This window comes from Podarcis gaigeae (assembly GCF_964106915.1).
Source record: "Podarcis gaigeae genome assembly, chromosome: 1".
Taxonomy (NCBI): Eukaryota; Metazoa; Chordata; class Lepidosauria; order Squamata; family Lacertidae; genus Podarcis; species Podarcis gaigeae.
Genome location: NC_139678.1, coordinates 85,250,248 through 85,264,276, shown reverse-complemented (window position 1 = coordinate 85,264,276; position 14,029 = coordinate 85,250,248). Strand labels below are relative to the sequence as shown.

At 48.8% G+C, this 14,029-nt stretch overlaps 1 protein-coding gene across 6 annotated transcripts in view; it reads left to right on the top strand.

Annotated features, from left to right (window-relative positions):
• SPEG (striated muscle enriched protein kinase) overlaps positions 1-14,029 on the top strand; it is a 99,531-nt gene that overhangs the window by 28,043 nt on the left and 57,459 nt on the right. For 2 of the 6 annotated variants that reach the window (XM_083726505.1, XM_083726509.1), the window contains exons 2-4: positions 6,263-6,352; positions 8,219-8,393; positions 11,852-13,245. In XM_083726505.1, coding sequence (XP_083582631.1) covers positions 6,263-6,352; positions 8,219-8,393; positions 11,852-13,245 — 1,659 coding nt within the window. Of the gene's footprint in view, positions 1-1,885; positions 1,926-1,953; positions 3,738-6,262; positions 6,353-8,218; positions 8,562-11,851; positions 13,246-14,029 lie in introns of those variants that run through there. The other 4 variants (XM_083726507.1, XM_083726508.1, XM_083726506.1 and 1 more) reach the window with 4 other exon arrangements.

Genomic DNA, 14,029 nt, shown 5'->3' with positions numbered 1-14,029 from the left:
TGTTGTATCCCCATTCATTGCCAAGGCAACAAATCCCCATTGCTAAGAAGGGATTTGCCTCCTGGCAGCCTCCAGCTGCAACACCATTCTTGCTTGGTACTTACCTCTTTGTCCAAATGCCATTTCCCCTTTTTCCTACCATCCTAGTGCAACTCATATTGAGCAGGATGTCCGGCAAGGTGGCCACCTTAAATTTTGGGCTGCTTGTGCTATTGGCTATGGAGCAGGGATGCACTTTGCCTGCCCAGATGCCTCTTTGCCCAACGTGCCACAGTAGGAAGCTGCTGGGTATGTGATCCTGGAGCCAGGGCTTGCCCATTGCCATGTGCCCGACAGGGGGGATGCCAGCCAGGTATCCATTACTGCCGTTTTATTGCATTTCCGTTTTCTTAATGGGGGAATTATCCACCAACAGCATAGCTAATCTATTCATACATCTTTCTGGCCTGGCACATGGGCTGCCCGCCAGCGCCAGTCTTGTTTGGGCAAGCTGGCTTGGCTGGAATACAAATCCACCTGGATCAGTTGCTGTTGGGAGCATTTGTTTCTTCTGGCTGGAGTTTATGCCTCTGATACCTCCCACCTCAATGATGTCCAGTACAAAAGAGAAAAGGCCAAACTGGGTGGGGTGGGTGTGTACATCACCCTCTCTCTTGTGCCAGCACCCTGCATCACCACATCTCTTACTTATCACAGAATGGTCCTGTCACCTCCATTTATTGCTGCACAAGGTGTTTCACCTCACTATTAGCATCGTGGAAATCTAGCTGGTAGAGCAAATTTTCTGGGATATGGGACAGCAGGAAATCTGGGAGTGAGGGGTGGGCGACTTTGTGCATCAGATGCTCTGTGTGTGCGCGCGCACGTATCAACTTACACACATACACAAGTGCATCTGTTTCACTGGTCCTGAATTCAGAGAGCCGTCCTTCCCTGATGGATAGTATGATTGGCCTGTTCTTGGGCAACCTGTCACCTAGGAATCCAGTTGTAGCTGGATGCATGTGCCAGGAATGATTTCCCACATGGATCCCATAAGTCTTGATAGCTGCTCAGAACCACATAGAAGAGCATGACGGAGACGAGAGAGTGAGCAGAGGGGAAAGCCATTGCCAGTGGCAGCACTTCAGCCTGTTACTGTTAGATTGCTGCGCCGGCGTGTGCCAGCGCATTTGGGGCAACTGGGCTGGATCTTCATCTGTGATGAAATGCGCAAGATGTGTCTCTTCTGAGGGGACTCACCAAATGTTGCAGATTCCCAGCTGCCCAGAGCTCACCAGAGGGCGGCAAGATGAGAATTTAAACAGTGGAACGCTTATCTTTGGGTGGGGGCAATTTCTCTGAGGATTTCCTCCCAGGAAAGAGGCAGAAAGTCAGCCTCTTCTTCTTATCTGCCTGGATCACCACAAGCACTCAGGCTCCTGTCCTTCTGACTTTTCCCGACTTTCGGTGGAGCCAGCAGCACATGACCTTGGGTCGCACCCACACCATATGTTTAATGTACATTGCTTCCTCCAGAGACTCCTGAAATCTGCAGTCTACCTCTCAGAGTGCTACAGTTCCCAGTACCCTGGAGCCATGCACACTAATTGTATGGTGTGGGTGTGACCATTGTGCTTGGCTCTGGTGGATCCCATGCCTTGCAAGGCTTTGTGTAGATGGTGCAGTAGGGGGCTGATACACTTTTTGCCCTGGTGGCAAGTTCAGAAGTAGGTGGAAGGCCTTTCCCCTGAAGCCTTTCCCCTGGCCTCCTGCTGGGGTTCTGGTCTCTGTGGTGACTGATGACGATATCCCGTGAGCACTGCCCCGTCACCATATTTCCACTATCTCCCCCTCTCCATCTCAGTCGGAGGTAATGCTTTTTCCTTTTCTTTTTCCTTTGCAGAAAGGTGGCCACTCGCGGCGTTTTGGGCGCTTCACGCATGGTGCGTTGTATTACTTCTGCCCTTTCCTGCCAGAGGCTTTCCTGATATGTTGGGGGCTGGTGGGGGGGGGAGAGAACAGTCAAATAGAAAAAGACTCTAGCTGGGGTAGAGGGGGGTATGACTAGCCTATTCCAGGTGTGGGGAACCTTTGGCCCTACAGATGTGCTGAAGTACAGCTCCCGTTATCAATGGCCTAGGGCTGATGGGAGTTGTAATTCAGCTGCATCTGGTGGGCCAAAGATTCCCTACACCTGTCCATAGCAACCTCCTCCTGCACCCACTTTGGGAGGTAGATTGCGGGGGTGCGATGAGCTTAGCTGATAGAAGTTAGAGCTCAGTTTGTAGACCTTGGGAGCTGTACATATTCTACAAAGGCAAAGGTTTCTGTTCCGTTAACAAGTGACATTTTACATGTAGAGTTTCTCCTACAAGGTTGCAATGATGGGAGAAACTACACCTTCGCAAAGTTGACCTGTCTCAGATCTCTACAAGGGATAGAAGCCCTGCCCTTTTCAGAATAAGGAGGCAACATTGCCAAAAGGGGGGATCCAAAGGGAAGCTGTGCACTGTGATACGGTGGCATGTTGTGTGTGTTTTATATAAAGAAGGACCAAAAGACAGATATTTCAGACAGGTTGAATTGCTTTGTGCAGAATCACATTTATGACATTTATGACATTTGGATTACCCTGTCTCAGCTGAATCCTATCTCTTGCTCACACACACAGCCTCTTGGCCCCTCCCTTTATGTTTGAGCAAACAAGCTCGCTACTTAAAGCATTGTTTCCTATTTTGTCCAAACCAGGAAACAATGGTTACCAGTTTTGGAACAAGTCAGGATATTAAACCATAGTTTGAAGTTGGTTTAATCGCCTGCATTGTTCTGAAGCTGGAAACTTGATGCCACCCATTGGTAATATATTTAGGACAGGCAAGATGATGTCCATATAGAATTCCCTAGGATGGTACATAGTGCTGGTCCGTAGCTTAGGTGGCTTTAAGATGCATTCCATAAATTCAGAGAGGGTAGGCCTATCTGTTGCCATTAACTATAATAACTAAATATAAAATGTGCTTGTTCAGAGGCAGTGTATCTTTTATTACCAGATGCTAGGGACAAAATACAGAGGTTGGCCCTCAAGTTAATGTCCTGATTGTGAGTTTGCTGGGGGTGGGTGGTGGAAGGGGGGGGATTTGTGGTTAGTTACCATTTGGGAACCATAAATGCTGGAGTAGGTGGATCTTGATCTGATCCTGCAAGTTAAGCTCTACATAGTCACATAATAGGGGGCTTTTGTTGCCACCCAGCAAGGTTTCCTTTCATCATCTGGCACTTCAGGTGCTGTGACATAGGTGGAGGCTGCAGCTTGGGGGAAAGGGAATGAGAGGGTTGTGGCTTGGGGGAGTGGAGAAGATATTACTGGTGCTGGGCGTTTTGAACCCGGGTCTTGAAACACGTGGGGATTATTAGAGAAATGGCTGTTGCAACCCCACCCACCCCAGCCCAAGTTTTTAATTTAGTTTCCTGCTAGATTTCACTCCCCAGGCAGGTCCTTATGAGTTTCAATGGCAGAGCGGCACCTTCTACCATTTAGGTTATGTCCGTATGCCTTGCCTTCTTGTCCACTTGCATTCTCCCAAACTTCAATGGGTTTCATGGGCCAGAGGCTATAAATCCCCCCTTCCATCACATGCTGGAATATTTGAGGGCCTGGGCTGATTTGGGCGGTAACGCTTTGTTGACGTGTGTCTCTCTTTCTTGCTGCCCCTATGGAAGCGAAGTTTTCCGCTCCTGCAGAAAGCAAAGTTACGGTAGGAAATTGTGCTGCCTCATGCTTTTCTCTTCCCAAGCTGCGTCTCATCCCACACACCCCTCCCAGCCTACCCTCCTGGCTCTCTCCATACCTCGTCTTCATCCTGCTGCTGCTGCTGCTCTCTTCCTTTGCGGGGCTTATCCTATTCTAGCAGAATTTGGTGGGCATCCTTTTGCTTCTCTGTATGACTGGCCTGAGCATCTTCCCTTCCCACGCTGCTGCCAGCCCTTCCCTGCGCTACTAGTACATGGCAGAAGGTTTTCTCTGTCTCTCCACGCGAATCTTGCTATTATGGGCTGACTCGATTTCCCATGGAGATGGACATGCAACGCTGTACATGGATCCCCTCCTGCCCCCAACATTCTCTCTTTTTAACGAAAGCAGACTTTGAGGAGGTACGGTTGTGGGAGCAGCTTGACACATTCCCTTCCAGCTATTATTCTGCTAAAATAAAAATAAAATAAATCTCACACACGCACCAGCACTTCAAGTCCTCTCCCCAAAAGGAGCAGGGCTCTCAAAGGCCCATTTTTTTTGTTTGACTTCCGTTCACCTGGCATGGCTGTGTTGTTGGCCTTTCTTCAACCTGCCAGTCGATTTGCTGCCACACTGATCTGTCAAGCGTCACTCACGACTCTCCCTGTGGTTTTCTTAGCTGTGGGGTAAAGGCTCCTATGGAGAGCTGCAGCTGCCAGAAAAATGAGCTTCTCTCTCTCTCTCTCTCTCTCTCTCTCTCTCCCTCTCCCTCTCCCTTTCCTTTCCTTTCCTTTTTTTATGGAGGAGCCACCATGCCCAAGAGGGGCAGACTCCTGGGCTCTCAGTATTTGACTCCAAAGACTTACTAATTTATGTATATTTTTATCCAGTCCTTCTTTGGGGATGTGCAATCCAGGCTGTACTTGGGAGCAATCTGTCATGCTTCCATGGAATCTCTCTGAGGTTGCTGTTGAACCAAGGGGGGCAGAATGATAACCTACATGTTAATATGTAGTGGCATGTAACTTTTTCAGATATATATATATATTTAAAAAGCAATTTCAGGAGGCTGTAATTGGGCGTAAAGGAATGGTGGCTTGGGAAGGCTTAAGGTATTCCCACCAGCGTGTTTTCCCACTCAGATTAGCTCCCGTTAAACTACTCTTTCCACCTGCAGGGAAGAAGATACAGCCCCCCTCCCATATCTTTCTCCCTGTGGAGAGGAAAGCAGCAGGGGGAAGGGAAAGGCAATTATAAGCAGAAAAATGGTTGCCGGGGGAAAGCGTCTCCTTCCCACCCACAGGTCTTCTGATCCAGATTGCAGCCTAACTTTCATTTTTTTAAAAGAGAAAATATGTCTATAATATGAAGTTTTGCCATGAAAGCCCATTTTCCCTTGCAAAGTGTGGCTTCTGAGGCAGTAATTTGCATCTAGGGAAATGCAAGAAGAAAGGGAGAGGTCACCCCTCCCCCATTCCACTTGCCTCTTCCAATGTTCAGGGCCCTTGTTTACCTAGCAGACAAATTTCTGGAATTCCACAGAGGTAGAATCACAGAGATACAAATCACCTCCTACCTTGGGCTCTTTTCAAGGGAGAAGGAATGGGCCTTCCAGGCTTCCTTACTTGCAGCTTTGGTATTTGTTTTCCTCTAGGCACTATGGCTGCCCTGAGTATCTAGATCCTGAGAGGGTGGCAAATTATTGTGAGTTGAAACCTGCACTGCAAGGATGCCACTGGTTGTGCAGGGCCCTGGATAATCTGCATATGTTCCTGCACATGGCTGAGTCAACACAGTTTGCCATTTCATGCCTTTCTCTGAATATGGTAGACTCCAGGTCATTGCTGTTGGGCATATTGCAAATTAGGGAAGCCCTGAAAGAAAATGGAAACTCCACAAAGAGAATGCTTCTTAGAATCAGATTCATTTCATTGTATTTAGTGATCAGCCATCATGTCTTTCATTACATTCAGAGCATTCAAAATGATCCGTGATAAGCCTTAGCTCAAAATAAAACCATACTAATGTATAAAATGACCTAGAATGCCACAAATACAACCCTAAAACAAATATTGTTCAATGCTTTTCCAATGCTACAACAATAAAACTGTGAGCATAACAGAGCCCTGCTCCAGGATTCTCTAAAGCTGAGCATTGACGGTGGTTTAAGAGCATCTCTGCTGGAGCAGCACATCTGACACCATTTTGTATGTTTTTCCTCTGTGCCCCCCATACTTTAGTACACACTTATGAAAAAAGAATCACCAAAAATATAGACAATTATTTCCAATAATGAGTAATTATTTTATGCAATTCAATTTTTATATTGTACCTTCTCTTCATAACACCAATAAAGGAGTCAATCCGGCCACCCCTTTACTGAGAGCTGAATTTTCAAGATCTTACTTGAGACTTCTGAGTCGCGCAGGATCTGTTTGTGACTCTGCCATACAGTTTTGATGGATGGGTACAAGCACCCAAGGCGAAGGTGTGGACTGACCTGTTGATCAAGGTCCTCCCCTCACCTTGTCCTTTCTCTTGCTTCAGACTCGGAGACGGGAGAAGATGATGCCAGCAGCACACAGGTGACCCAACGCAGCCAGCTCCAGGATGAGACCACCTATAGCTCCCCGACAGGTGAGGAGAAGAAGGCAGGTGAATGGAGAGGTTTGGCAAGCATTCTGAGCAGAATGGGCATGGAACTATATTTCAAACCAAAGATGTTGCTGCTGGTGCCCCAGCAATTCTGCCCCCAAATCCCCTCACAACCCTGAGACTGTAGCCTCCCTGCTGCCTGGCCCTTTCTGAGGCAAGAGTGGTATGTCACATATACCATGCCAACACAAATACCGCCCCCCCAGTGATTTGTTCACCATGAATCCTATGAGCAGGGGCGTCTTCTGCCCCTGAGTGTCCAGCTTTTTTGGATCATTGGCCAAAGAGTTTAACTCTCCTTCAGGGTTCCTTTTTGCAGGCAGCTACCATTGGAGCATGAGAATTACTGCTCCCCGGAGACATAGCCAACCTGACATCACCTTTTCCTGGAAGAAGGGCACATATTAACCGACGCAGAACATTAATTTACTAAAGAGGGCAACTTTATATCAGAAGAGGACTCAGCAAAGCATAAAGGTCATTAGATTCCACAGAAATAAAACTGAAAAATTGCAGGCTTTAGCTATAGCCTCCTCATACTAGGTTCCTTCAGTATCTGGTCACTTCAGACGGTGCTCATGCACCTTCCACAGAATGACTAGGCAAATGGGGCAGGGGGAGATAGAGCCCTTGGTTGATCATGCATCCCAGTTAGCAAACTGTGCGTAATGGGGGCTGTATTCTGAATTGAGCAATACTTGGAATCTTTAATGAGCAGGGTTTAAGTGTTGATGGGCATATATATATATATATATATATATATATATATATATATCGTTCTGCATAACATTATACTGTATAAAAAAGCCAGTCACACTCCCGGGTGACAAAGAAACAGAACTCAGGATGGAGCTGTGCACATGTTTATTCAGATAGGAGCAAGCTGGATTCTCAGAAGTCAGCAGTGTGGGGAGTCAGGTTTATTTCCCTGAGAGCACCCACCTAAGCAGGTGAATAGTTTCCATTCATTCTTTTGAGTAAATGTATGAGATTATTCCCCATGCACTTTTCACTGTTAGCAACCTTCTTTGGCTTTCCAACCTCAGTTTTTCATTGGGCAACTTTTAGCCACCTGTTTGCCTTTCCACAATCTCCTTTAGTTTAAATCGTTCTTTCCTCTCGAAGAGTCTCTTTTTAAAAAATGCAGGCCTATTCTCTCACATTCTTTTTACTGAACAAAAAAACAGGTCCCAGTTTTCCATCACAAAAGAGGTTTCCCATTGTTTTGATCATCCCGGTACCTCTTTTCAGGTTGTCTTCAGTGCCTGGCACAGAGCACTGCGGTTCTGGCCTTCCATCTCTGCTCTTCCTTCAGTAGGTAGTCTTGGGTAAGCTAGTCTCTAAAAAGTTGGGGGAACAATGATCTACCTTGCAAAGCAGGATAAACAAGTCAATGATTGCAATGCACTGTGCATGTTAAAAGAGCTACATGAATATTCATTTATATCATTGCAATAAGAAATTGTTCGTCTCTCCTTCCTTCACTGCAAATGCCTGACCTTGTGTGTTGCATAATTGTGTTTCCCTTCACTCTGGCCGCATCATCTTGGTGGCTGAGTTGAGTTATTAAGTGACCAACCTGGCCTTGTCTTCTTTTCCTTCTTCGCCCCTCTTCTTTGTCCTTTCCAGCTGAGAGAAAAATGCTTATTCTTAGCCCTCAAGAACACGGCCTGACGCTAACCCATGATATATGCAGTGGCACTGCACGCTCCAAGAAACTGATACTTTACAGCCTCCTAAATTAAACAATATCGATAGAATCTCGGGTTACCAGGCCCCGATCTGATGCAAGGGAGATGGGGGGCTTCCCAGCCCCCTCGATCAGTCCATGCTTGTCTTTCCTTGCAGGGGAGTCGGACACGCTGGTGGATGCCTCCATGAAGACCACGCCAACCTCAGTGCCAGGCCTGTCCCAGACAGATGAGCACTCCAACTGGTCAGGGAGCCAAACCACGGTGTTGGAGAAGGACCCAGAGGCTGGCCCCACGGTGAGGGGACCCTACCTGCACCCCAGCATTCCAAGGCAAGCACCTGCCGAGGCCCGGCACCTGGGGGTGGAGCCGCTGGTGCGGGCATCACGGGCGGAGCTGATTGGCGTGGCCCCGGGGTCCGAGGACAGCCTGTCTCTGGGGAGCGACCCCTACGGCAGTGCCTTCAGCCTGTACCGGGGCCGTGCCCTCTCCTTGCACGTGTAAGTAGCCATGGGGCCGTGGAGTGGGGTGCAAGGGCCATTATGCTGGGACCATCTCTTTCCCCCTACTCTCCAGTCATAATCCCTCGCTGAACCCTCAACCTCTTAAGTCATTGATTCCGAGGCACCACCGAAACTTTCCCCAGCCCCATCATCACAGTCCCGATCCCTGATGTCGTGGCACCCTCCATCCACAGCCCCCACTGCACTCTCTATACCCTCTGAAGCCACCCACACTATACTGCCATTGTCTCTCCTACTGCTTCCTCTGCTGCAGTATCTTCCCCTTCCCCATCACCTCCTGCCTTCGCTCTCCTAAAATGTTGCTATGAGGACAATGGGCTGCATAGGTAGGTATCCGTTGCTGTCCCAGGCTTCCCACTCTCCAATCAGCATAGAGAGCAGAGTCTCCATAGCTCCTCCCCTCCCCAGAGTTTGCTGTTTTCCTTTGGCCTGGAGCTGACCCTGTTTCGCATAAAGCCAATGGCATCAGTACTGGGCCCTCCAACACCAAACTCTGAGAGATGCCCATTTAATTGGGGCATCAATTGTGGCACTTAAAAAAACAACAATCCAAGGACAGTGGGCTGCACTCACTCTTCTGACACATGGCAATATTATTTAAATTGTTATTAAAATAATGCCTATATCACCTTTCATTTCAAAAGGAATACCAGTCCTGGTATGGGCTAGCGAAGAAATTGCCATGGCCAAGCGAGTCATTTAAGCCCTCCGAATCCTGGATAACCCAAATCCAAATTTATAACTTATGGGTGCAACTGAGCTAATATTAAGCACTTCTGAGTTCCATTTACTTCAAGGGAAGATTAAGCACCTGCTTAAAATGAATCCTTTTGAGATTAGTGGGACATAAAAGTGCTCTACTGAGGCTTGATTGCACTTTATGTAAATTAGCCAAACCGAGACAGGACCATTGGATGGGAAATTGCCGTTTCATCTGAATGTTTGATTTCACCCACACACAGAGGAGACCTACTTAGTAAAGGTGGAGTAAAGGTGGAGACAGTCACAGGAGGTTGTGACTGTCATATAGACAGGGGCCTATATTGTTCCCACCAAGGCCTAGATTAATGGGGAGAAATAGCAGGGTTTCGATGCCACCATCCACGTTTGGGGATTTTAGTTTAGAAAAGTAAAGTAAATATATGTAAATATATATATGTTCTTATATTCACCTATTCCTGAGGTCAGTGCATCTGACTGTTAACCAGAAGATGGAGGGCTCAAGACCTCCCAGGGATGGCTGTGGGCAGGATTCCTGCATTCCAGGGGGTTGTACTAGACGACCCTTGGGATCCTTTCCAACTCTATGATTCTATGATTATTAAACAACTTCAGGCAGGCAAATCTGGAGAAACAATAGAATACAGAAGCACAATCAGAGGTAGGTAGTCATCCTCATCCATAAGGATGATGTGAAAGAGAGACTGGTTGCTGGTGATTAAGGGAATGGTAATTAAGAACCCAACAAATGATGTAATGATATTGATGTTATTATCTCTTTGATAGTGGTGCTTTTGGCTACACTAATGCGACTTTTGATAAATTCAACACACACACATTTTAAAAACCCCCGTTAAGAACCCCTTTTTATTCTAGAAATGCAGCGATGCAGGGAGGCAAACAGGGAGAGATGATAAGCCATGTCGAGTGCCAAATCTCTTCCTCATACCATATATAGATCCTTTCAGTTTCTGAGCCATTAGCAGGCACTGCCCACACATTTTTATTATTTCCCCCCTGTAATAATGGGAAACTGGATACCAGTGGTTTTTCTTAAAAGCGAAAGCTGAAACCCGTCTTGCTGTGAAAATGGCAGCACACTCCAGCACACTGCAGAGGCAGTGAGTGTAGTAAGGATCTTTGAGAGGGTGGGTGCAGAGCTACATTAGGTCACTTGAGACTCCCTCATCTTCCTCTTCTTTCCTCCTGAGTTTGCTTTCCCAACTTTATCCTCACGCTTATCATCCTCCAGCTATGGTACCTGACTAAGTATACACTTGCATAATTCTCACTGTGTGTGTGCGTGTATGCATGCAGCTGGACACGCCTGCCCATTTGTTGAAAGGAACTGAGTTGGCCTTAGAATGAATGTATGTGTGCCAAGTATGTATCTGTTTGTATGTACACCTGAGTTAGTATTTGTACCTGTGGGAAACAGCATGTGTGTGTACAGGCTGCAGCTCTCTATTCTCCTACCCTCTGCCTTCTGTTGCATTTCTGGCTGCACCAGGGCCTCCCCTTGTCTTCCCCTGCTTCCTCAAACCAGGCCAGCCTATAGTCATCTACCACTGATGCACAGCCTGATGAACTCCCCCCAATCTCTTCCGTTGCCCTAGTGCAGCATCTGGCATGGCTCATTCAGCAGATAAGACCAAGAGTTGGATCTTGCCAGGAAGAGTGGGTATTTTCTCTGGACTTTTGGCGGAGAATCCCAGTTCACCCATCTGGCCAGTCTTGGAATCAAATATGATTATGATAAATAATATATATGCCACCCATCTGACTGGGTTGCCCTCAGCCACACTGGGCAGCTTCCAACAAATTAAAACACAAGTAAGACATCAAACATTAAAAAAATTCCCACGTTTTTATGAGGCAAGACCAATCGCAATGCAATCCAGACCACAGTATGCCACAGCACAGAGTAGGGGCACTGTAGAAAGGTCTAGGTGGGGCAAAAAGCTCGAGGAGATTCAGATAGTAAGCCAAGCCACACACTGCTGGAGAAGGCAAAAACAAACACATACAACCTCCTCTGTACACATGCACACACATCTTCATCTAAGGACAGAAGTACACGACTGTTCCTCCTTCTCATTGCCTCACCTCTTTCTTCCATGGGTAATTTAAACCCCAGGTCTGCCATTAGGAGGGGTTGGCCATGTGCTTTTTAATCCAGGTGGTACTCAGGGGTACGCAGTACCGGCACCCCTTTGTTGTGAGGCACTTACTGTAACAACTTCATGGTGAGTACCGGCACCTATTTTTCTAGAAAAATAGCACTGGTTCTCCATATTTATTTATTTTTGAATGTATAATCCACACTTTCATAAAAACGTAGCAAGACGGAGTAGGAGGATAAAATCAACAAAAGGATAAAATCAGCAAATATAAGGATAAAATCAACAAAAGTTCCGTAAAGCAGCATTCAAAACATGAATAAGACATCAGCATAGGCACCTGCTCCCTTGCCGCTCACCTTCTTTTGAGTTTTTCAGGCTGTCCTGCCTTAGCAAACTATGCCATGTCTTGCCTTCCAACTGCAGCAACCTCCCCCATGGTGGGTACCGGAGGGATGATGCCAACAGCAGCAGCAAAACCAGCACAGATACCCTCCACCCACCAGCACAGAAGCCTCCTCTCCAGCGCCCAGTGTCCCCCAGAGCAGGGCAGTGCCCCGTCCAGCCGCCTGGGGCTGGCCGTGGCCCCACCCCACCTGTGGCTCCCCGCAGGAAGCTGCTGATGCCCCCCGAGTTCCAAGATACGGCATCCGAGGAACTGGACGAGAAGCTGAAGCGCCCCAAGTCATCTGGCTACTCTCAGGCTTGCACAGGAGAGTCCCGGCCCCAGACGCCCCTGAGCGAGGCCTCCAGCCGCGTCTCCGTCCTCCGCCCATCCCCCAAGCTGCCGCGGACGGGCTCCAAGATCTTTGACAAGCTGAAGTTCTTTGAGGAGCGGCGCAAAAGCCTGGAACAGAATGAGAACCCTTTTGCAGGGCACACGTGGCTGCCGCTACGCAAGACGCGCTCTTTTGACCAGCCCGGCTTTGACGATGCCAGCCCCTTCCTCTCGGCCGTCTCCCACGAGGACCTGCAAGAGGACACCCGCTCTGAGCTGGGTGGTGTGGCGTTCCGGCGCCGTGCCTTCCACCAGAAGGCGGCCTCCTTGGATGAGCGCGGCCGCTTCTCCAGCCGCGTGCACGACATGGAGCACAAGTTCACGGAGGAGCTGGGCCGCATCAAGCGCACCGTGTCTCAGCAGCAGCTGCGGCGGTCGCAAGAGCTCTTCAGGTCACCATCGCCACGTTCCTCCGCCGAGCCATCTGCTCCCAGGGTCCCGCCACCACGGAAACTCAAGCCCCTCAAGGCTTTGCCCCTGGCAGAGAATGCCCACGGCGTGCAGCAGCTGGTATTGTCCAGCGTGGTCCTGGTGGGGCCCAGAGATGAGACCAAGGGGACGCAAAAGCCTCTGGCGAGGAGCGTGGCCACAGCTGAGCAGGTGGCAGAGCCCAGCAGGGGTCAGAAGGAAAGCGAGCTGAATGGGCAAGATCTGCGGAGGAAGGTGGAGCAGTGCCCGCTGACTCTGGCGGCCCCCTTGGGAAGGAGAGACCTCCTGCAGGCTGGGCATTCAGAGAGCAATGACTGCATGGATGGAGGGTCTGTGAACGCGGCGAAAGGGAGCCATGAGCCCAAGGGTCCAAGTGCAACCTCGCATGCCCGGAAACGGGAATCTGGCCAGAACGGACATTCCCTGCCCTGGGCCAAGACGGAGCCAGGAGCAGATAGAAGCAGGGCAGGGACCCACGGTGCAAACAGAGAGTTGGAAAGGAAGACTGGGAAAGTGGCAGAGAAAAAGGACAACGCATTGCAGCCTCAGGAAGGGAAGAGTACTCGGAGCAGAGGCAAAGGGCGCCGGACGCGGCGAACGTCGCCTGAATCAGGTATGGAATCAGGGCAAGTGTTGCTGTCTCCTTGGGGAGAAGGCTGGCAAGCTAGGCTGTGCTGTATGCCGTGGGGAGAACTCCACCCAACTTCCCACAGAAATGGAGAGGCCTGTAATGTCCTTTCCTCCACTGTAGGCAAGACCCTTAGGATTCAGGCCAGAGCATCATGCATGCCTGGGATTGTATGAGCTCCTCGAGAGGGTTGGTAAGTGCTCAGTCTTGGCTTGCCCTTATCTGTTCTGACTGCTTCTCACATTTCTGCCCATGTCATCAGCATCTGGGATGTAATCTCAGCCAGGCCTTGCCTAGAAGAGTCATTGGTGCATAAGCTTAGCATAGGGCAGGTGTGGGGATCCTTTGGACTCCAGATGTTGCTGAATTACAACTCCCATCAGCCCCAGCAAGCATGGGGAAGATGGGAATTGTACAGAAACATCTGGAGGACCAAAGGGTCTCCACACCTGGCATAGGGTGTGGGGAAGAGCAGGCTTTTGCAGGGAAAGCTCTGGAGCAAATACAAACAAATGGTTGGACATGGAGCTTTTAAGCTCAGATCTGTGCCTGGAAAAAGTGGGGCAAAAGCTAAGTGTGGATAAGCCCCTCCTCACTATCCTTGTCCCTCTGTCCTTTTTGTGCCTTTCCATAAAACAAAGGAACAGCCTCTGATCAATGGAAGTTGGAAAGAGGAGTATGAACTTGAGATCCAGTTTCTGAGTGTGGCAACTTCATCAGGGCCTCCAAGTAGCTGGCAGATACAAGACATGGTGCTACATGTACAACA